Source organism: Poecilia mexicana, unplaced genomic scaffold, assembly GCF_051168715.1.
Source record: "Poecilia mexicana isolate PSO_F unplaced genomic scaffold, ASM5116871v1 scaffold_10, whole genome shotgun sequence".
In the NCBI taxonomy this organism is placed as follows: Eukaryota; Metazoa; Chordata; class Actinopteri; order Cyprinodontiformes; family Poeciliidae; genus Poecilia; species Poecilia mexicana.
In genome coordinates this window covers 13900797-13926103 of record NW_028263379.1, presented here as the reverse complement: position 1 = coordinate 13926103, position 25307 = coordinate 13900797, and the positions used below count along the sequence as shown (strand labels likewise).

The window sequence follows — 25307 nt, the reverse complement described above, 5'->3', positions numbered from 1 at the left end:
GAATAGCTAAGGCGAAGTCTTTTCGCCGCCTCCCGTTCGGTGAGCTGGAGCACACTGCAGGTTCTCCGTCATGCTCCCCATGCTTGTCCCAACAGAAGTCAGAGTGGTGGATCGATATGAAGATTAATTATTGTGTCCACGTTGAGGGCTGCACCCAGAAAGTGCATTTTTCAGGCCTCTGGTGAGAGGCCAAATGCTCGCCCTGACGAGCGTGGAGCTGCAGCTTGTTAGTGTGGTCTGTGGACCGGAGCTGCCCTGAGAGTAAATTGGACTAAGCTCCAGGGGTAACGCAGAGAGGCTGAAGCTCAGCTTAGCAGCACCGACCAGCCTACCAGAGGTCCCACGGCATTTTTCTCAGCCTAATATAACCACCTGGATATTAAGTATTAGGTTAACGCTTCTCCGAGGAATTGAGGGCTGAAGGATATCCAGTCAACTCTGCTGGAATGAAAAGTTTCTCCTGTGCTGCCGGTCTTAAAGTGAAACATTTCTTTATTTTAACTGCATAACTTGTAAATCTCATTTTACAGGCTTCCTACCCAGTCTGCAAGGAGATGTGGAGTTTTACTTGAGTTTTGTCCACGCTTGGATAATTCTGAAAAAAACAACAACAAAAAAAACAGGGGGCTTGTGATAATATCTACATTTTGAGATGCCGTTCACTGTAAGAATAGTATTCTTCCTTCCATCCTTCCTCTCTTGTGACCTTTCTTTGTCATACCCCTTTCATTTCTCTCTTTCCTCACTTGCTTAACAGCGTATCCTCCTTTATTTCCTCCCTTGCAACTTTCCTTTCTTCGTCTTTCCTTGGGATCTTCCTTCTTTTCTTGTGTCCTTTTTGTATCCCCATCTTTCAGTCTATCTCTCTTTCCTTGTGACCTCCTTCTTTTATTACTTATATTTCCTGGTTTGTCCAGGTTACATATTTAAAGCTCTAAAGTCATGGTGAGCTGGAGTGTTTTTAAATGAACTCAAAGGACTCAGAACTCTGGAAGGTTGTCTGGTAAAATCTTACATTTTTGAATAAAGAAAATGTGTCAAAGCCTGGATTTTTAAAAAACAGCCTGTTGTTATGGACACATAAACGGACAAGAACTCTCGCTACAGTATATATGTTTAACCAGCCTGTCCCGCATTGAGATTATTTAGTGTTTGCACAGTTTATCAATATGTCTCTGTTGAAGCGTATTGATATATTGTGTCTTAAAATGTCCAGCGTGTCACGCCGATAAATCAACAGCATGTGTTTGGGTGCAGGCCTGAGCTGCAGAGGCAGGGAAAAAATGGCCAACAGCAGAATGATAAATTTCCCTCCTGAAGGCCACTGGAGGATTTTAGTTTGTTGAAGACTTGTCGAAATCATGAACAGAACTTGAATCACTCACTATTGCTGCCAGATCCTAGGGTGATTACAATAGTCTAAGTCCTTGATTTGATCAAAGACTGTCAAAGCAGCATGCATTTCTCCTCTCGGTCCCTCTTAACAGACGTCTCTGAATAAATTGAAATTGGTCCAAAGGATTTGTTCTTTTTAGGGACTGAATTTGACTTATTCATGGTCATTTCACCATTATCTACTTTTGCAATTCGGTAATTTCATGCCAGCGTTTTCAAGTTACAAAAGGAAGATGTCTTGATAGATGAATTTTAAAATATGTTATGATTATAAAATTAACTTGGACTGTATTCAGGCTGTCAGGAAAACATGTAACTGCAAAGCTATTGCTGAATATTCCAATTCAGCATCTATTACATACAACTTTTTCCAAGACATTTTCTTTCATAACAATGTCCCCACCTTTTTTTCCTGAGCTTTACCATCTCAGCCATTAAAAATACACAAACATCAAGTGTGCATCAAGGACAGTGAAAGCTCATCCAACAGGCCAGATATATCATTGGCACTTGAAGTGCAATGTCATACCAAATATTTAGGGATGCACTGAAATGAATATTTGGGCCAATATCAACATCCAGCGGCAACATTGCTGTTACATTTCCCAATATGGCTACCCTTACAACTCTGGGGGAAAAGTTCACATCGCTGTTATTGCTCCCCTTCTTCACTTGCATCCCCCTTAATCCTGCTGTGCATCACGATCACTGTTTCATGCCCAAACAAATATTGCATGGCCAAACTCCTCTCAAAACGCAAACACACACAAATCACAACAAGGTCAAAATAAACTTTCCCTCATAGACTGATATTAATGTCAATATATTGCACTTCATCCCTGCAGATACTGCATGTTAGCTTTCTTTTGCTATTGCAACATGACAAAAATTGGTATTTCTAGATTACAATTACATCTAGACAATTACATCTTGGGCAACTCTGGACTCTGAATCAAACTTCATTAAAAAAAATCTGCATTTAGAATAGCAGAGTTTTGATGTATTGTACTGCCTCTGCTGCTCCAGAAGGAGGCGATAATGGTGGTATTTGGCTACATTAAATTCTAAAGAGGAAAAACGTAAGCTGAATTAAGCTGTTCTAAGCTAAAGATTGTAACTTATGTTTCTTTGTTTCCGTGTACAATTCAGGGATTTCTTACAGACATTAAATTGATCAGCTTTTATTTGAGTTTTAATTAATAAAGAGAATAAACTGACATTTTTTAAAAATAATTCACCATACTTTGTTTTCATGTTGAGGCATAATTCCAAAATATGAAATTACTTGGAGTTCTTTTTGCTCTTCCTCATACTGTTGCTTTAATTATGCTCTCATATGACTTATTTACAGTGAAAAATATGCCAAGCAGCTACGGCCTTTGGTGTATTAAGTGTAAATATCACTGCACAAATGCAAATCATGCAGTACAGATTCATCACATATTAAATAATCAATCTTTGCCATCTTGTGCTTGTCACAGCGTTTGTTGTTTCGTTTCCATTCTCATCACCTTGTACGTTAATTAGAGAGCCAGTACAGTTCCCAGTTTGTCTGGTCTGACATGTGATGGATGCATAGCTGTAACTAGGATAGACAGAAGAGAACATGAAAAGCTCATGGGAGAGAAGCTGGGCTCGGCCAAATCATAGCAGCTGGGCCAACCCAGTTACATGATCTATGGCGCTTCATTTGTTTGTTCTGTCTTGGTAATTAAACAAGGGGAGACCCACGCAGTGGTCTCTGGCTGATTGCTTCGTTTCTCTCCCCTAATCTTCCCATAAGACCACATAATTAATGGCGGAACGACAGGAGAGCCCCCAGCCCTTCTGTTAATTGAAGGGATTCATCTTGTTTACTCAACTTACTCCGTGTTTCTTTATTTTGGGCTCGGCCCGGGTGTCATCTCCGTGATCGTCAAAGATGTGGAGATTTGGCATCGGTCCGGATGTGTTGTGGCAGATGATGTCGTGACAAGTTCTGGCTCCGTTGGGAATATTGGAATCTAAAATTTAGCTCTGTTTTTCTGACTTGATGCTCATTGTTTCAGACACACTCAGAAGAAATTAATTCTTTTGTTTGTTTGGGCCCACATAGTTGAGTCAACTTGCACTTAATCACAACCTGTGAGGCGGTGGCATGGTTATGTGCAGGATGTCACTGAAGTCAGGTCCATGGAGATGGAAAGGGGCTTTTAAAAATTAACAACACAAGCGAGATAAGATCCTTTCACGAGAAGGAAAAACCCTAGAAGGTGCCATGTGAAGCAGTTAAACCCATTTTATTGTGCTACAGACTTCCCTCCTTTTGATTTAGCTTTCCTGTGCTCTTTTTGACTGTAGATATTAAAGCATTTTATCTGTTTTCTTTCCCGGCTATTGACAAGTGTCGGCCTGAATGTGGTCTGTCGCGAGCACTCGCTAGACATGCAGCCTGCAGGTAAACAACTCTGGGGAAATGAGACCTATGCTCATTGTAGAAGTGCTCCTGTGGGCAAAGAGCTGCTCAAGCAATATTTTGACAAAGACTTGTCAGCGTCTGCCTCCTGCCCAGACCTTCACAGGCCCACACCGGCAGCAGGTGATGTGGATACAGCTCCACTTCAGTGAAAATATCATTTTTAACTGAAATACTTGATTTGATGCAGAGTTGTGGGTAAAGAGATGCTACAGTACTTCAAGTATAGTTCTGAATGTAGAATGATGATACATGCAAAGATTTACCTTGATGGTCCAAAGAAGAAGCAATCCTTGAGAGCTGCATTCACACCAGCCCTGCTTAGTCCACTTTTAATTGATCTCTAGTTTCTTTGAGGCTCGGTACGTTTGAGTGTGAATGCGCAATATAACTCTGATCTGCCTAAAATCCTAGGTCTTACTTCAGTTGAAGTGAACTGTGGCAAGGTTTGAATTCATTTATGACTGCAAGCGGACCAGAGACCGCTCCCATAGCAGGAAGAGTAGAATTCTGGTAAATACAACAACGACAAAATGTGCAAATATATTGCTAGCTTAAGAAATCAAATCTGATGCCAGACCTTTTAGTTTACATTTTATGAAGAAGAAAGTTGGATCCATGTCTTATTCAGAGGGTTTTGTGTTGTTACCTTTCTTGGTTCTTGATGTCAGAAGTGAGGAGGTAAGCAGGTTTTCTAGAGCTTTTGGTTCGTTTCACACTGGGCAGTGTGAAAGTAAACTGCATCAGCTGAAAATGCAACAAATGTTTTATTTTTTGTCTACAATCGAGTTTACCAGACTCACATGAAAACACCACAGATGTGAAAACATGGATACAATTTAAGACTTGTATTTGTTTTGGTGTGTGTTGTTTATTTCAAGCACATTGTTCAAATTATCTTTCTTTATTTCTCTTTCTTTTTTATTTTATTTGAATGGTTACCATAAGTGAACATAAAAGTTTATGACTTGTTTTTGACTGGACCTTTTTAACCCAAGAATATGCTTTGGTCTATACCAGTGGTGGGCCTGGTCCTCGAGGGCCGGTGTCCTGCGCCTCTTAGATGTCTCCCTGATCCAACACACTTGAATCCAGCAGCTGAATCACCTCCTAAATCCAGTCAGGTTCACCAGAGTCCTGCTAACGACCTCATTATTTGACTCGGGTGTGTTGAAGTAGATATACATCTAAAAGTTGCAGGAGACCGGCCCTCCAGGCCTGGAGTTGCCCACCACTTGTCTATACTCTAGCCAACAATTAACTTCTACTATGACAACAATAAGTGTTGTTATGCTGGAAGCTGACTTTCTACTCAAGCCTTTAAGTTGTTTTCCTCCAGGATTGCCCTAAATTTAGCTACATCCATCTTCCACTCAACCCTGACCAGCTTTTTTTTTTTCTGGTGCTGATGGGAGAACTTCCACACAGCATGGGGCTTCACCCTGGGCAGTGGTCCCGACCATCCTGCCCCACTTAACAGCCTGAATAATCCAAAGCATTCAACACACTCTGTGGTACATTTAAGATATCAGGAACATATTGCATCATAGAAAGATGTAGTGAAGTGGTGTGTGGGTGAGGGCAGCTTATATAAAGTTAACATCCAGAACAACAACAGCAGGCTTTGTTTAGGACCATGTGCTGGTCTCCTGCTCCCTACCAGGTGTATGTTTTTATATCTGCCAGGCATACAACAAATAGATGGATGGCTCTACTTTTTCTAAAATATTTCTGGCATTTTGATACTAGTGACACTGATGCTTGGTGACCCCTGACCTTTGAGGTGATGCTTGGGCGGATGCAGTATTAGTTTTCCACCACATGTAGCATTTTGAATGGCATGTGGCAAACAGCCAAGTTGACTTTGTATCGCTACTGCAGGCCTGCTTCTTTGTTTAATGTTCTCTGTGCTGTACCTGTCAGTCTAGGTGGATGGCTATATTTTTGTAGGTAACAGATCTGACATACTCTTCACTTTTGGATGATGGATTGAAGAGCGCTGTGTGAGACTTTCAAATGTTGGAGTATTGGTTTATACCATAACGATATTTTAAATGTCTGCTGTGTTCCTTGGTCTTCACAAAGCAGTTCGTTCATGAATGTTCTCTTCACGGTGCAGCTGTATGTATTCTGGGATTAAATTACACACAGTTGGATTAGATGATTTTTGAAACTAGTTAATTTTACTACAGGGTATCAGAGTAAAGGAGATTGTACAAAAATGCTTGCAATTGAGCTCCACTTATCTTGGTGTACTCCATCAAATCCTGATAAAACGCCTGAATGCTGAAATATTCTGGGGATGGGAATACTTTTTGTGGTTGACATGCTCAAATCTGCCATTGTCCTCTTGACCCTTCAGAGTCTCTTGCAAGATATTAAAATCTCTTGTTTGTTATATTTAAACACAGATAAATACTGAATACAATGTGCATCTGCCAACTCACACAATCCAAATATAGATCTTAGTTATTGTCACCATTTATTAAAAAAGCCAAATGTAGCCTTTCAGAAGAGTCCGGTCTCAATATCTTGGGGCTGGGATGCATCACCCTAAAATTTACACACAAGGATGGCCTGGTGCCTTTGCAGCAGGCAGCTGTTGGTGGGCTTTTGGTTATTTTGAGTTCTGTCTGTGCTGGAAACGAAAAGTCCGCTGTAATCTGTGTTTAATTTTTCCACAGATCACCCGTGTATTAAATAGATTATTGTTTCGAGCCCTTAAAATCCGCTGAAAGAATTCAGTTTTGACATCCAGATCCGGCATTTCAATAGGCTCAGACGGCTGCACCTGTTCAGTGGGTTGCAAGCAATTTAAGCTGAAGATTGAAAACAGCTATTATTAATACAATAAATATTATCTCCTCTTGTTTTAAAAGCTCAGAAACCTATTTGGGTCGTAGAAACGCTGTTGCTCAAGTGACCACAAAACTCCTGTTGACGAAGAACTTACGAAAACATTGATAGTATGATGTACTGCTTTTTGGTGTTATGTGATGTCATGAGGTTTGATTTATTTCATTTTGGAACATGTAGTTAATTTTTACCGATTCTTTGAATTAATACAGAATTTACTAAAGTTGAACATGATTAGGTCAAGAAAATGCAGAGCTTTTGACCATCCCTCAAATCTAAGAAGCCATCCTCTTGCTATTACATTTGCTCAGTGCATTAGATGTGTTAATGTATCCATCCTTCAGCTGGAAGTGGGACTCATTATTCATTTGTTGGTCGAGCATCCTCCGCTGTGCTTGGTTTCCTCCTCTAGAGCTGCATAAGTGTGATCTATAAAGTGCCTAATTGCTTTTGTCCTGATCCCCTCCATGACCAGGCCATTTACTGTCTGCAAAGATCATTTCCTGCTCTCTTTCTGCAGTGTTCATCAGGGAGACTCGAGCGCTGTGAAGTGAAATACCGTGGATGACATTATTGCAGTATTATTGTTTGGTTTATCTCTCAAATTATCGAAAGCTCATCCCTGGAGAGGCGGCGCGGAATGAGCAAACAGCTGGGAATGTCCAGCCGATGGTTGTCTAAGCACATCTTTCATCGAAGATGAATGGCACAATTTCTTACAAATCAGTCCCTGTTCAAGGTCAGGCTGAGATGAGCGGTGTAGATTAGTGTTGCAAATCTTTGTTTGTGTGGTGCTGAGAGGAAATAAGGAGCTGGGACTAATCCCTTTGTTTGCAGTGTCAGTTTTCTTCATTGGATTTTGACTTCAGCTCTTCGACTACATTCAAGAAGACTGACACATCCAGTGGTTATTTTGTTGACTACAAGGTGCGTCTTCAGTCACCATGAACACCTCGAATCTCTCCAGAGAGTAAACTGAAGTGACAAATAACAGAAAGAATAACAGAAAGTGTGTTTTTAATGGTTAATTCAAAGAAACAAAAAATAGTTTTTTTTTTAATAATGAAGAAAAACATTAAATATTTACAAGAATGGATTTGAGGCTCCAAATTTATGTAAAAATATATTGTGTGGTCAAGATAACTAATAGAGATGTGTATATTGCATAAAAACAGTGTTTTTAAATAGCTTTCTATCTAAAAAAAGAAATATTATTCAATGTTTGGCACCATGCAGACCCCTGGATTAGCCAAGCAATCTCAAACTGATGGCAGCCATATATATATATATATATATATATATATATATATATATATATATATATATATATATATATATATATATATATATATATGTATATATATCAGTTTTTGTGTTATAATTTAAGTGTAATAAATCCTAATTTTAATAAATGTCTAGAACAGCTTTTCTGCTTTTAAATTTGTAATGGAAATTGCTCAACTTATTATTGATTATGAAGTTTATTTCTGTACATTTAAATTATCTAAAGTGTAATTATAATTAACCCGGAGGGTTACAATTACAGGGATTTAAATCTTATGATTGCAAGTTCACACAGCAGAACTGCAGGAAATGTTTCCTAAACAAACAAATTATGTAAAGTAATGAATCAAAACACCCAAATTTACTGGAAAATTAACCATGTCTTGTCTTAACAGCTTGTCAGTCAAGCTAATCATGCCAACATGATCTTTAGGAGCCAATTTCTATGTAGATGTGAAATTATTCTCACAAGGACTATTAACACGTGGATCACTAGGTGCAAAATTATCCAACACCGCCACATCAACTGTGAAGAAAAATTAATTGACTGACTACCCTATGAGAGCGATTGCCCCGTTCTAATTGGGTGTGTGTTAGGCAACATCCTTATTTCCTTTTGAGACTAAACAAGTACATTGACCTTTTATTCTTAGTTTGCATTTAAATAGACACTCTTTTTTTCACATTTAAAACTCTTTGATGCATAATAAGTGGCTAATGTAGGTTCAAAGAAATATACAGCAGGATAAAGTATTAAAGATATCTTAGCTGCACAGACATAATTTATAAAATGTGTTTCTTTGTTCTGACGTAGTAAATCAAAGAAGGCAAATTGTGAGAAGAGAGATTTCCCAATGTGAAGCTGTAATTGAGTGTCAGTGAGAATATGTGAGTACAGCTTCTTGGGTTGTAACCTGCTGCTCCTTATTCTGTCTTATGGATTTTAAATTAGATTAATATAAAAGATTTTTGATGAAGAATGCACACTTTTGTAAATACATTTGTTTGTATGGGAAGCTCGGAAAGGAGCAGATTCTCCACTCAAACCTGCACAATTTTCACATTGAATCACAGTTTCTTTGCCTAAAACAGTCTGGTAAGAAAAAACACTACAGTCATTTTGTCTAATATTAAAATATAGAAGCAGCAAAAAACTGAAAGGCATTTTTATTAGTTATCTTGACCATTAAAACCATTTATCATATTTCCATAATGCTCATCTTAACCTTTATTCACAAGAACATAACTAACCTGAACTCTCAATCTTAATTTAGATGTTGTCATTGTTACCCTGTTGGTTTTGTTTACTGACCAGAAAAGCTTCAAACCACTTTCTTCTCCTCTGCAGCCTACTGCATGCAGGGTATTACTGTCAAAAGTCTGTGGATATTACTGAAAATGAAACTATAATCATTCTTTTGCAGCGCCTTCACTCTAACTCGTGTGTCAAACTTAAGGCCAAACTCTAACGAGTTTCATAGTCAGATTTACAGATTTATACTTCCTGCAGACTTTCTATACCCACAGGATTATTTCTCCTTTCGTTCATGTTAAAGGGCTGTGTACAATGTATTTTTCAGGCATAGGGCCACAATCAAGTAATTGTTGCTTTCGGTTGTTATGACATAAAGTAAAAAAAAAGTCGACTTTGCATTTTATCCACCTTAATGAGCTGCATTCCTGAGGTGTTGTGTGTTTTATTTGGGTCTCAGAGCATAAACAATTTAAAAATACTTTCGCACAAAGGTTTTAAACCTCTAAAATCTTACTTTCATTGAAGGAGTTGCTCTGTCTGTCTCCATAAACAGCCAAAAGCAAAAGTCAATTATTTAATATCTGTAATAGTTAGCAGAAAATATAAACTAGAAAAGTTGAAGCTGCTGAGAATATTCTGCCATTCTGTATTGCTTCCCAGTGTTCCTCCACTAAGCCGCCCGTTCTCAAAGGTTCTGGGTAAAAACCGTAAGTTTTCTCAAGTTCTTTTTTTACATGCTGAAAACAAAGAAATGCTGATAAAAATGTGAAGTTTAAATATTGAAATGTTATTGATTTCTCAATGATGATTTTTTGTTTGAAGTTACTCTTGTTTTTTTGTTTTTTTTTTAATGTTTGTTTCAGTTGGTAAAATTATAAATCTCACAGGGTTGGAATATTTAAAATTCCTGTCTTGCTTAATGTTTGGGTATTCCATCAACGAACTGGATTGACGTGTTCGTGTTCCTGGACGTTCAAATAGAGCCGATGGGGGGGAGAAAAAAATATCCAGCGGATCAACATTTTCTGCCTCTAAATGTGTGAAGCCAAAGAAATAATTTTATCTGCTGGCTGTAGTGCCTGGAAGCATATCTACATTAATCCGGCTATTATTGATGCTTCAAAAATTTTCCGTCTGCATTTTGATGAATAATGCGCTCAGCTGCCATTTTGGATTAGTGTTGTGGATATAAAGTGTTGCTGTTCTTTCTACGACGGTTTACTTTGTTAGTAAAGTTTCTAAAAAAAGATGATTCACCTCGGCCTTTGTCACATTGCTTCTCCCTTTAAATGAGTCAGACCTCAGCCTTAGCATGCATGAGTGAAAACCCAAGGCATTTGAATAAATCAAATAAATCAGTGCTCCTAAGTGGGTGTTTACTTGACTGAGTGCAGCCTGTTGTGACCCCAACCGCTTCCAGCCTCCCCAAAGTATAACAAAGATGTTTTGCACTCTTGTGCCCCACTTGGCTATTTTCTTTATTTATGAGTTGAATTTCAGTGTGGCAGCTTTTGGAATGGATTCTCCCTGACTTGTACCCTGGTCATTACTGAAAAAACTTTCTCTTGCTTCACTGAATAATTCCTTCTGGCACACTAAAACCCTGTTTGCCACAAACACCTTCCCTACCATTTTCCTCTGACAAAACAACAAGGGACTTCAGACAACAAGTGCTGACTTTTTTTTGCCATAGGGCCCATTAGCACTCTCATGTGTGACTAAACATTGTTTTTTGTATGGTTTTTAGTGAAGGCAAAACACAGAAAGCACTTGTCAGTGTGGAAGGCTAAAAGCTTAGATGCAGGAAGAGCTATTCTTAATAGATGTGTTGGGACTTGCATCAAAAATGTAGATTAAATGTTCTGTGTTAAATAATAACATCAAAATAGTTTATGTAGGTCACTTACCAAGACATTTGTCGTAATGTTTTTGTCTCTTTAAATCAAAGAAGGGTCTTTTTGATGGAACAAAATTCAAACACTGCATTTAAAATAGAATATAAATAAATTAGTTTACAGAGAGAAGATGGTGTTGTGCTAAATGCCAAGATGCTAGCAAAATTCCTAAATACTGTTTTATCGGTTATGTAAATGCCTCGGATATCAAAATTGCTCAAGTGTGACAAGTTAAAACATTTTTATGAATGATATTTATGTTGATATTTATTTCTGACATGACTTCAAATACAAAAAATAAGCACCCACTAAGCTTTTATTGCATTGAATGCTACACTTTGTTCACATTCTGACTCTAGCATGTTAATTAGCTGCGCTGTCTGCTCAAGTTGATGAGCTGCAGTTGGCTGCTTGAGGTACTTAGCTCACCAATTGTAGTTTTGAAACTCCATTCCCATAGTAAAAGTGGTATCATTAAAAGAACCAAAAGATCTTAGTTGCAGACTGGAGTAATTGCTGTGGTCTCATTTACACAAAGGACCACACCACTAAACATCTAAAGTGTGAAAACACTCAAACTTGTGGGACTCCTTGGTTGTGTCTCTTCTTGAGCCTGCATATCATTTAAAAAGAGAAAATGCACATTAATTAACAGACGTACGTCATCATTATTTAGCCATAAAGGTTAATATCCATCTGCTCTCCCTCACAGGTACATTGTTTAAAGCAAAACTACAACAGAAGGTCTCAGTAAAGTAATTGTCTTTTGTACTGGCCAGTTTGACTTGGAGTCTAATCTGCTTCTGTTGGTGCTTCAAGCTTTAGCTCAGGTTCAACACAGAGTATCAGGATGTTTTTACAACAGATTTAATGCTTTATTACCAGGATGGAAGAATATTAGCCACTGCTTGTTTCTTAAAACATGCCATATTCTATCATCCTGTTTAGTTTTAAGCCTCCTCAGCAGTATGCCAAACAACTTCTCCTCCATAAGAGGGCATCTATTATATAACACATTTTATTTAAAGTTTTTCTGTTGTTCTTTGGAATCATTTAGATACTTGCAGCAACGTATTCTAAATGTGGAATAAATACACACAAAAATGTAGTTTTAATGACCTAGATAAAAATAAAATGAGAGTGCTAACTTGGCTTCAAGTCTTGAGAAAAAAGCATGATTGCATTAATTGTCATTTTGAAGTCAAGAGTTGTAAAAACTGCTATTTAGACAGGACAGGAAGCCTGGTGGCATAGAGAAATTAATGACAACATGCGTCACTTGAACTTCAAAAGTGTTTTTACCAGAAGGCATTATAATAATGATGGAAAAAATCAAACAAGGAATGACTTCAGACATGAATGAATATGCACCATCAAGTCAGAAGAGCTTTTTCATTCTTTGAACCTATTTTTAGTGAGAAATGCACACTTTTTAAACCCACCAATAAAGACATCCATGTTCTGTACCGGCATAATGTTTGCAGGATTGTCGGGAGGGCTGGTGTCTGTCATGGGGAAGGAAGTGGTGTACTTCGTAGACAGGTTATCTACTTAACAAAGGACAGACAACAGTGTATAAAGACACACCAGGTGCTTTTAGCCAGTGGGAAAAAGCTGGTGTACCCCAGCTCTGACTGGGATTTTTACCAAGGTCCTTCTTGCCACGAGGCCACAGTGCAAACAACTGCAAGTATATAAAAATAAGTGAATAAAAACTCTCGACTTTCTGAGTGCTCTAAATGTAGCTGCTTAGGTTACTTGCTCATCAATCAGTTATGTTAAAAAGTTATTGTCGCCCTTCTGTTAGATGATGATTGGGATTCACTCTGAGGTCTTGAGCATGCTGCACCAGGATTTAAAGCTCTGACTTCTGGAGAATGACAAGTAGCCATCTGGTTATTGTTCACTCCAGACCTGCATGGGAGCTTCAGCCTGAAATAGCATCAAAGGCGAAGAGATGTCTTTTGAAAGTGGGCCGCTGTATCGAGAGCGAGCGAGATCTCAATTGAGTTGTCACTCAGGGGTGTCGGTTACATTTGGATACAGATGCAGTCACGCTCATTTCCCTTTTCATTGAGGGGAAGAGAGGTGAAGCCGGATTTATAAGACAAACACAAACAATGAAGCAGCACTTTTTACAAGTATTAATTGACACACAAGGGAATAAGGCCTCTTATCTGCTCTCCTTGAAACTAAGTACAGCCTCTGGGATGTTCTGAAGTGCACTGACAAGGTGTGGGTGTGCTTTTCAAATCCAATCTCAACTATGTTTGAGATTGAAGGAATCGGTAAAGCTTTGACACAAGCGGAGTCTTACAGGTTTGGTAGATTGATGTGATCCAATTATGCTTATCTCCTGGTTCCATGGACTATACTATAAAGTAAAATAGTGCCCAATTTTACTTTGTTTCTGTTGACTTTTCTTTTCTAAAGTGAGATGTGACAATTGGTTTTCTATATCATGTATTACACATAACAAAGAAAGTAATTGAGAATTGCCTAAGTATAGCTAGGATTACATTAATATAAAAACATGTTTTTATCTGGAAATATTTTTTTTCAATTAAGTTTTCCATAAAAACACTGAAAGTGCCTCATTTTGAGTGACCCTTGCAACAATGTGGTTATGTTTGTATAATGTACTGATTTTTTATAAAGGAGTCATTCAAGCAGCCACATCTTAAGAGGGATCAAAAGCTTGATTTCATAATGTTAGCTATTCATCATCAATCTCCTAAGTCCTTTGCTTCAGTCCATTACTTTACAAAAGTAAAGCATTGATGGTCTGAAACAAATTACAGAGCAACTGAGACTTCAGAGCGGTCAGGAAATAAAAACTAAGAAGTGGGTGGCATGGCTGCCAAGTACTTGAGAGATTAGAAAGGCATAATTAAGCAAAGACAGCAGAGATTTTGAGGTTATTTTGCCCATTACTCTGTATAAATGACAAGTATATTGACAAAAAGGCTTTGGTGGGTATGGGATTCTCACTGCTTAGTTACTGTCAGTAAATATACCAAAGAATCATGGAATACATTTATAGGGTAACAGAGTATAAGAAACAAAAACGATCTGGTTACAAGGTAGATAAGCCATAATACAGGATGCTGGATGGTTGAGGTTGATGGTGCAACTGATGGCTTGAACTACATTTTGGTGCTAGATTAGCTTGGACCTTTTTTTCTTTTTGTCAGTCTACTGATCAACAATGAGTAGCAATCTGAGGGAGCAGGCATTACTCAATGCTGAATACATTTAGATAAAACTGCATCTCATTAAGATTACCTTTATCCTTAAAGGTTTATTGAAATGTTTTGATTGCTGTTTTCAAAACATTGGTATAACTTGGATTTAAATCTCTTAAAGAGAATCAATCAATCATTCACATTTTATTTGTATAGCACATTTCAGCAGCAAGGCATTTCAAAGTGCTTTACATCATAACAAACACAAAGTAATCAATCAATCAATCAAATTTTGTTTGTATAGCACATTTCAGCAGCAAGGCATTTCAAAGTAATGTGAATGTACTTCGTTTGCTTAAGGTTTTTGTCTCCAGATCTATCAAGGGTGTAGATAAATGTTGTTTCCTCCCATTTTAATTGGCTGGTAGGGAAGTGATTTCACTGTCAAGTGACTTTGTTTCTTCAAATCAGATGTTTTAGTGTCGGTGGGAGTTATCTGGATAGGTTAGACGGAAAGTGTTTATAAGCATTTGCTCATTTGGTTGAAGAAACGGGATGTACAACTATCGCACTGGGAACTGAAAGGAGCGTGCTTGAAAGAGGAGCAGGCCTCAAGAAGGACTTGTTCATTTTGGAGCTTGTGAAATGCTCCAAAATGAATACAAAATACAACTATAATTTAAAATCAGATGTGCCAGATTCTACCAATGATCGGACCACACCCCAGAGTCAAGAGCTCTTTAAAGGCGGCCATTCGCAGCTGTTTCTGTCGGCACTGTGACACACACTCCCAACAGCTCTCAGTGTGCCGTTGTTGAAGTTCATTGGAGCCAGTGAACGTCTCATTAGCCAGGTCTCTGGAGCACAAAACCACATCAGCATAGGCTGGATGTTTTTCTGACAGACTGCAAATAGCTTCAGCGACTATTTAAGGGAACGATGAGCCTTTCCAAAGTCATTAGCATGGGAACACTGGTGCCAATCATCACAAATGCTATGTCTGTAATAATGATGCAGGACTTGCTCACATAGCCAATATATCCCTAGTACTACAGCTCAACTGTTGATGGCTTGATCTGACAAAACCCTACTTGCATTATAGTGTCCTGTCATTCAAAGGAGAGAACAGATGGTCAGAGCTTAGACTTGTCTGTGTCCTTGAGGATAGTAGAAACTGTATGTCTTATAGGGGAAACCGTAGTTCCTTTACTGCCTGCCATGAGTGGTTTGTAGAATTATTGGTTCAATGTTATGCACTTCTCTCCAAGGACTCCCCACATGCATGTGTAAGTGAACATGACCTTATCAACTGCTGGGCTGCCTTACAGACACACAGTTGTTCTCTCACTGTATGGTAAAAAGGGCAGGGCCCTTTGACAGCAGGAAGAGGATTAGACTGCAAACCAAAGATTCTTAGTCAATTTAATGGAATAGAGATGAGTGGATGGGAGATTTAAATAAATTAACCTTCAGTGAATTCCCAGAGGCTTGAAGGAATGATGGAGGGGGCCTGAAGAGGAATATTTTCACTGTCAATAATGTCATGAATAGTCATGCCATTCTTATGCGAGGTAACTTGTGATCCATAAGCACGACTCGCTTGTGGATCACATGTATCAACAAACAAGAGAAATGTATTCCCATCTTTGTCTCATCTGTTGCATGGAATGATTTTTCCATTGTCTACCTTCGCTACATGTCTCTGCATTGGCTGACTTAATGGGACATGCAGAGCCACGTGAATTCATAAATGTACAGCGATATACTCTGATGCATTCATCATTTTAAAATGCCAGCACAACATCAGGGAATAGATTAACCTTTACCAAACTCCCAACTGTAAGAAGCTAATTCTTCCTCCTCAATTATCATGACACCAACTGTCATTGTTTTCATTGACACCTAAAAATACAAACCTTTGAATATTCTAGATGTCCTTACAGCTGATGAGTTGATGACACACATGGCTTAGGCTCATTAAGACGTGGACAGTTTATTTATTATCTCAATTTTGTCTGTTGTTTTTAATTTAATGCAGCACAGTTCAGAAAAAGTATTTCACTATTTATACTCATGAAACAAATATTTAGCAAATCTGACCGTCTTTAACCTACTTAGATGTAATGTACCATACTGTATGGGCATAAACCTCCCAAGTTTAGAGATTCCCTTGTGTCTGAACGGATTAAATCCTTGGAATGTTCTTTTTTTCCACTTCGCAGTTGCTTTAGTGATTAATATTCATAGCTTCAGTGTTTTGATCTTTGCCGCCTTGTAATTCTTCACATTTCTGTTTCACTTTACAGACATTACGTTGAAAATGGTAAAATATTGATTTGTTGCACATGGATTAATGGAATGATTTTCCATTTTAACCTATGACCTCAAAGGAGTGTACAGTGCTTTGCAGAAGTATCCACGCCATGGACTTTTTTCCACATTCAGTTAGCCACAATGTACTTTCAGTGTGCTGTGCATTTCCATGTGGATCACTGTATTGTGATGTATTAAAAAAAACATCTAAAGTATTTTCAGCTGTAGGTGCAAATATTTTAGATTTGCAGTCTCTTCACTATTTTTATTGCATTCAGTCCAAGGGCTGAATGCAAATGCACATGTTTTTCTACTTCTGTTTTTTTGTTTGTTTTGCAAATGGAAACACCCCAGTAAAATACAGTAATGCTTCAACATGGCAAAATGACTGAATGCTTTATGCAAGACACAGTCTACAAGTAGAGCCCTGCCTTGCAGCAGGAAAATCTCTTTGGAGTTTACATGTTTCCCTTGTGCCTGTGTGCTTTTCCTTTGGGTATACTGACTTCCTTTCTTGTTCCATCCCTTTTCATTATTAAATTGAACTAAGCGAAGTTCTCAAGTCTTTCTCTATTTCACTAATCTCCTGGGAAAGGCTCAAACTTAACGTGCTCATCGTGTTCCACCTCTGGGTGAGGACTGTGTCATTGTGCCCTTGGAAAGGAGCAGGATCAGTTCTAGTAAAGTTATATTTCTAGTTTTTGATTAAAAATGTTTACTTAGATGACACCTGTCATTTCTGAAGAGGAGAAAGGGACCTAAAGCTATCATCTTTCATTACTGAATAACTATCTTGTAATTCCATCGAAAGCTTACAAACTTGTTCACAGTTTATGACTGAATGGGGATATGACCAGAATTTAAAACGCTGGTTGTTTCCTCTGTAATTATGTAATGTGAATCACTGGCAGCCAAAGACAATAAACTATTAATGTGTTGCCCTCTTCTGTGGAAAGGCATTAGAAAAATACTCAGGATGATCCCAGTCATTACTTTTATTGAGATGAGCCTATTGTGGCAGATGATGGAGCTTCTCAGAAACTGATCCCATCTACTCTCAGTTGTTTGGAGAGCCTATGCTTCTAACAGCTCTTTGTCTTTGCTATAACTGGAGGTGAAAAGCTTTGCTAATAGTCTCTTGAGAATACCACTGCTGCTCGGCATGCTTTGCCATCCATTGCTAAGCCGCATCAGTAAGACACCTTGTTTATGCATCTGCTAAGGGCACTCATGACTTCACCGTCACCTACCTTTTTAGGAAGGTGTGATCTCACGCCAACATTCCTGGGCGAAAGTGCGCTCTGACGTTCTAAAGGACACCGCGGGCTATAACTGGTGTGACAACTCAATTTATTGTGAGGAATGATGTGTACCAAAACTTTTTTTAGCAAGCTCTAATGGTGGTCTTGTGTCTTTATGATGTCTGTAACCTTTCAGGTTATTGAAGGCTAATTTTGGAAGCTGTTGACTTGGCAGCTGCCAACAACCAGGGATTTAGTCTGTGAGTGTAACAAAAAGTGTCGAGCTTTGATGCTAACTGAATTTTGAGTACAAAATCAGACATTGCTACCATTTCAGGTTTTTACTTCATCACAAATTAAATATAAGGATATTTTAGAAAATGGGGATGTGAATTGGAAATTGAGCTTGCTTTTAGAGGAAGGTATGATTATAATGAAATAACTGCTGTAAATCAATACTTCAGTGCAAATCAGTAGTAAGCCGTTACCGCTTCAGTCTTTTTCATGCTGTGAAATGTGTGCACAATTATTAGGCATACTTTCACTCCAGGCTGGATAAACTTGAATACTTAATGGATTCAAGCAGATGTGCAATGGTATCCATGTCAGAAATGTATTGGAAAGTTTTGAGGTGTTTTCTAATTCTCACTTGGAGATTAAAATACAAGTGAGATGTGAAAATGTTTGTTTCATTTAGTTGCATAATAATTCTGCACAATAATTGTTTCAGCTTTCTTGGGAGAATATTTGTCTGTCATTTCAGTGATTAGCACATTAGTTCGACTAGTATTGCTAAGGCAAAAGTTTGTCATTGTTCCCTAGAGAACATATATCCTAACCTTAGCTATTCAAGAGGAAAAAATACTGGATGCTAAAAATACTAAATGGCCCGCCTGGATTGGCTGCTTTGCAAACACCATCCAATAGCATTTCAGCTTTCCAAACTGCATTTTCTTTAAAATGGCTTATGTATGGTCTGTGAAAGAGTCAACAAATTATGTGGAATTCATTTGGAGTCACATTCAACAAAGAGAAAAATCAGCAAAGAGATGAAGCTGTGAATTTTGACCCACGAATAGCAGGGGACCACACAATACCAAACACACTTACACTCAAATCTAAAGAAAGTGAAGACATATGTGGGGAAAAAAAAAAAAAAAGAAAGCAAGTGAGGAAGTTGCGTCATGTTTGTTAAAGGAGTGGCGCTGGGAATCGTTTTATTTGACTTCTGTTAATGCATACCGTTAATAATAAGCGTTATAGTTTCTTTAACACTAATTCTGTCAGAGGCAACAAGCTGAGAGTTCACAGTTTTACACTTTGAAAGCAGTATTTGTAACGGTATCATAATTATCCTCTTGTGCATATCTCTCTTCACTTTACAAACTGTAACAGTGAAAAAAATTGAGAGGGGGTTTTCATACCTGTTGAAAACTGTGAATACTATCCAAGTATCGTTTTAAGATGTCGTCAGTCGGCCGTGAATGCAGCCTTTTGAAACTGACAGTGAAGGAAGGAAGATAAATTTAACCGTTAAACTTCCACAATCTTCGATTGTTTTCAGGTCACAGAATTTTAAAAACTTTGGTCTCATTATGGTCCCAAACCCAATCGTTCCACGTTGTTCAATTGTTCCTGCTTAGTATGGAAAGGCAGTCCTCACCTTTCTGCGTGACAGGTGTGTTTTCTCAACCACTTTGCCTGTTTGAGGATATAAGTCAGTGAAGCAGAAAGGCAGTTTGATAGACAGAAAGGGTTTACTAACGAAGTGGAAAAGTCAGGGAAGCTAATATATTTCTGCGGTTGAAAACATGTTATGTTAATGCCGTATGCCACCATCTGGCCCCTTGTCTTGCTCTGGTTATATAAACACAGCAGTCTGCATGGTCAGTAAGTTTCTGAGTTCTACATTAGGTTAATAGTCTGCTGCTTCGGGTATTCCCCCACTGATGCCCTTCCTCTCCGCATTGAGCTGATGCACATTTCCTTATGCAATGCATTATTCATCCTTTACTGTTGAGTTATTAGCTGATAGGAATTAGATGAGGCATTACAGGAGAATTATACAAATGTGCTGCTAGGAAAATTAGTGCAGCTCAGTGCTGTGCTCTCTGACTGAAAGATCATAAGTTCAAATCCTGAACCTGCCAAAAACCCTTGATGCATTATTAAAGACTAATTATATCAACATTATTTAATGGATCCCATTATGAAATTGAGTGTTGGAGCAAACATGATTATACCTTTTAAAAATAGTGGGACTGGCATGTGGGATAGAATTCATTTTATATTATTTTGGATGTCTTATGACGTACTCTCATTGAGACGAGGCACTGTATTCGCTGTACACTGCTTTGTAAGGGAATTTTTATCTTCCTATGCCCTTAAAAATTAACCATAATTTATCCAAATGACTCATTTACATGTTCCAATCTTTTGCCTCACTCAAAATTAGGTCATAAAAGGATATTAAGATAAGTTGTTGACAGAGTTAGAACCGTCCATTTCAGCCTCAAAATGCATCAAAAAGGATTTTTTTTTTTTTTGTTCTTCCACCGTTCCTGCTGGGAGATATGTCACATGCTGACGTTGCAAAATAAAATCCATTCCTATTTCAGCCTGTTTCTAGGCTAATGGACATGGAGTTACAAATATCTGATTGCGGTTCTGTGTGTAGATACACCTGAAGGGAACAAAATGCAACTTGGTGCGCCTTCAGTGTACCTTAACAATGAAATGCATTAAATTGGAACATCACATTGTCCCTCATCCTGCAGGGGAATACACAGTACAGACTCTGATTGAACTCCAAGGTGGTCATATGCCGAGTTAATGACCCACTGACTTTTACCGTGTATTTTAATGTGCCTGTGCTCGCCTGGCTCTCCATCATTAGTGCTGCATGTTATTAATGCGTCCTTGATATGTGTGGGTCACAATAATTTGCCACGTTTCTGTGATTGCATTTTCACCGCATAAAGTTTGTGTCTCCATTTAGCAGTTTCATTGCCTTAATTTATTCTGCAGCCACTCTGTTCGGGCTCCTCCTGTCTCCACCCAGCCTCCTGGTATTTATGTTCTTCCTCCCCCGGGGAGTGATACTCGCTGACATCGCTCCTCCCTCCTGGCCAGATGTTGAAATTTAAACAGGCCATTCATCAGCCAGCAGATACATGAGTAGCAGCAGAGACGGGGGCAATGACCCTGCAAAGACGTTGTTAATATGCAGGTTTACCCGCCTGTGCTGAAAGCGTTCTGTTCCAAAGACACGTACGGGGCAGGAATGGACGCTCGGTTCAGCTGAAACTCGCAGATCTGAGCGTCGGGCTGGTGATTAAAATGTTTCATTTCCTCTGTGTCCAATCTTCACACTGAATTACTGTGGTTACTTAAGAGCCAGATGAGGTCTTGGATTTCACTCAAGATTTTCTGGTCGCATAAAATCAAGTGGATTTAGTTTTAAATTGCAGCAAATGTCTTTCTTGATTGTTTTTACAACCTCGGTGCCACATTCATAAAGTCATATTCCAAAGGGAGAAAAATCCATGAACATTTTTGGATATGCCTACAAGTGGGGGCAGAAGTGAACATTTTGTCCTTCATGACCTGTAATGGGACATTATCCCCTGAAGCTGAGTGGTATTTCCCTCACAGCTGTTCAGCGTTGTCTCAATCTTTCCACTGCTTCTCTTCGCCTCTTTTCCTGGGAACTTCTTCCTGCCTTTAGTGACTGAGAGCTGTCTCCTTTAATGTAAGCCGTATCTGTTTATTGGTGACAGAGTTAACATTGCCTGAGTAATGGATTTGTTTCACTCTAGAGGATTGACGGTCATCTGTAAATAAGTGTGACAGATGGATTTTCGGTAGAGATCGACTGGAGAGATGTGTGAGAGCCCAGACAGGAGATCCATTTAAACTGAGTCTGCAGCAAATGTAGAACCCACAGATCCACCACCCACACATTCAGAGTGTTTGAATCCCTTATGCATCATGTTCTTGTCACTATATGCAAGCAAATCTTCAGCTTCTCCCATAAGGCGACTGTGAGGCAAAATGGTAACCAAAGTATTCATACCCACTGATTCATTTTACATGTTTCTATGTTGCAACCACAAACTTTCATGTAATTTATTACAAGTGCAACGTGGGAAGGTTTTCAAACATTTATACGTACAAAAATTAGAAAATTGTGGCAAGCCTCTTCTTGTTCAGCCCCCTTTACTCTGATGTCCATAAATACAATGCAGTTAAATACAACACTAGTAGATTGCTCACCAGAAGAAGAAGGCAAGAAAACTCAAAACTTATGAAACTTAAAAAAAATGCAGGTCAGTCATGACAAGTAAAATAGGTGCGACCAATTATTGTGGAAGAAATTAATTGTCAGCACTGTTAGGTGGAATCGCCCAGTCAGGTTTATTTTATACCATGCACATGACATAGGAACCACAAGATCAAAAACTCCTGAACAGGTCAGATTAAAGCTGTGAGGCTCACAGTGGGTTCTTTCAGACAGAGTCCATACATCGGTTTCATTCAAAGACAGGGAATCCCAAAACACTGGGGAGACAGTCTGACTCCTGAGCAGCTGCAGAAAACAATATCTTACCTTGGGTGTGTAGCCCCGACATGTTCCTTTGGTTAAAGTTAATAAGCACCTGGAAAAAAGACATGACATAACATGACCATCAGATTATTAGTCATAATATAATTTAAAAAATTCAACCGCACAGTAATTACAGAAAATCATTTTGTTTGCTTCACCGGTGTGCAAATTTGTTTTTTGTTTTGTATGATTTCAACATTGTTAAGGTCAAAATCGCTTAATTTTTATAATATAATGAATTTACGCATTGCCTGTTGAAACCTATGTAAGGAGTCTGAAGCGAAGCAGTGCAGTTCTGTGCCTCACCCCTGGAGGCGCTGTGTCACAGTGAAGAAAGCAGTCAGATAGCTGCTATTGCTGCTATTTTTATTGCCGTCTCGTTAATTACAATAACAAGTGGAGCCAAATACAAGATAATCCTGAAAGGAGACTTTTAAGAAGCTAGTGAAGTCTTGAGACTGGGGCGGAGATTCATATTTCAGCAGGACAACAACCTTAAACATACAACCAGAGCTTGGATCAAAGCAACTGTCTGTGTTGGAATGACTGCCATTAAATACCTTGAAATGTTTGGTTCTAATATCACACAATTTGGAAAGTTCAAGGAATATAAATAATTCTGCAAGTCTCTGTAAAGCCTTATGAAAGATTAAATAAATATGAACACACAAGAGAATATATTTGTTGACAGCGACTTGAAAGTTTGATAACATTTGAAATAGAGACTTAATAGTTTGCAGCTTCATTTCTTGTTTTTTTTTTTGTTTTTTTTTGCCTTCTGTAACTTATTTGTTAGTCAGTCTTGCTTCTGGCTGATTGAAGTCATAAAACGTAAAGACGGATGACACCGTCTCATTTGGGCTGTTGCTACATGTAAACCACATTAATGTGTCTATTTTTAGTGTTCTGCTGAAGCTGCAGGAGACTGGATCTCCTGCTCAGTTGTGCCACAGAGGGAAAATAAATTTGAGCACAAAGAAATGTAATACATTTTTCATGAATGTAAACTGAATCTTTCTAGGATTCTGCTCTGCTCTGACAGGAAAAAGAGAGACAGAAAACCCAATTTAACTAGAAAAAGAGACTCAGGAAAGTTGACTTTTTTTTCTTGTCTGGTCGTTGTCATATGTTTGTATTTTGGACAGTGTGATAAATATTAGTTTATACTTCATGCTTTCTAAAACGTCTTTTAACATCTGCACAGTTTACAGTTGAACGAACCAGAAATGTTGGTTCTATGGAAGTAAAATTTCTGTATTCAATAGGTTATCCAAATATCATCGCTTTTTTATGTAAACACTTTTAAGTGTTTTTAAATACCCACACTGCCAACTTTATCCAAAAATGTTTAAGAGAGTCAGTAAGGTCTGCTCCTTCCTGACCTGAGTCATGATCTTTTTAATGGATTTCTGCTTATAAAAGATAAATTACTGCGATGCTGGAACTTATATTTTTCTAAGAGGCCTTTTATGTCAGTGACTCCCAAGGCTGGTCCTGAAATCCTTCAGTTCGTCATGTTTTAGTTGTTTCCCTGTGGCCGCACACCTCATTTACATGAACGGGCCATTAACGGTCTGCTGTAGAACTTCATTGCATGCAGAGGGAGAAGAGCAGTTATTAGAATCAGGTGTGCTGGAGCGAAGAAACATCTAAAACATCCCAGATAATGGACCACGAGGACCAAGATTTAGGACCTCCTCAAAGAATAACTTTACGCCCATTTTGTAGTTGCTGGTTATTTTATTCTTTTGCGATTTCATGCTTTCTTTTGTTCAGTTTTTATCCTTTTGAGTCTGCTTTCTATGTTTCATAAAGGAAGCATCCTTGAGATGTTTTGTGCTGACAATAGCTGTTTTTTTTTCATTAGAAATTTGTAAAACCATGTCGATATTCTGCAAAGAAAAAAAAAACACAAATTCGCAGTTGCGTTTTTTCTATCTAATAAAAAATGCAATTAAAATCACACAGTAATAAATTTGTTTATGCAATAAGTCATTAGAAAACACGCCACGCCATCATCATCCGATCATTTCCTGTCGTCGTATTCATCTTTTCTGCCTGTAGCAACATCTGGTTTTTGATCATTTGACTGGTGTGATGCAAAATAAGTGTTTCCATTGCAGTTTTTAGGAACACTAGTTTCAATACAGACTCAAATCAATTTACATTTATTTATATAGCACATTTCAGCAAAAAAAACAAAAAAACAAAAGCAGCTCTAAACAAATGGGTTTTTAGCTTTGATTTAAAGGAACTTGGTGCTTCAGGAGCTTTTTTCCAGATTAGTAGTTCTAAAAAAATTGTATGCCGTTTCTTCATGTTCTTCTGAATCTGGAAATGCAGAGTAGACTAGAACCAGAAGATCGGACTAAGCCTGTTGCAATAAGTAATTAATAAATTCTCTTTTTCTTCTCGTCTGTCTTTCAGGACTCAACGCTCTGCCCTTCGATCCAGCAACCAACAACGATCCTCTTCAGTTCAACGGTTCTAGTGGTCCACTTGGGACTGAGTGCGCTCCCTTGGATAACACTGCTGAAAACGGCAAAAAGAGAAAGAGAGCCAGCCTCCCTCCAGGTACCGACTACTCCCTCTAAAGTATTCCTCTACAGCAGCAGGATTACAGCATGCTCTTAAATCCTCATCATTTTGTCCTAAGCCATGTCGAATTTCAACCCAAGTGTCTAAAAGCTCAACTGGAGGACTTTTCTCTTCGCTCAGGAGAGTTTTTTTTACCTCAGCTAGCTTTCATACCTTGCTATTTTGTTCCTTCTTTTCTACCAACATTGAATACCTTAAATGGGAATTGTGGCATAATCCTATTA

The 25307-nt window shown here is 38.4% G+C and overlaps 1 protein-coding gene across 4 annotated transcripts in view; it reads left to right on the top strand.

The window, feature by feature from the left end:
• The window catches only part of enox2 (ecto-NOX disulfide-thiol exchanger 2), a 201685-nt gene that overhangs the window by 66997 nt on the left and 109381 nt on the right, over positions 1-25307 (top strand). For all 4 annotated transcript variants that reach the window (XM_088009445.1, XM_088009441.1, XM_088009442.1 and 1 more), the window contains one exon: positions 24913-25059. Coding sequence is in view for 3 of the 4 variants with exons in the window: in XM_088009441.1 (XP_087865567.1) it covers positions 24913-25059 (147 nt within the window). In the remaining variant the exon portion in view is untranslated. The remainder of the gene's footprint in view (positions 1-24912; positions 25060-25307) is intronic.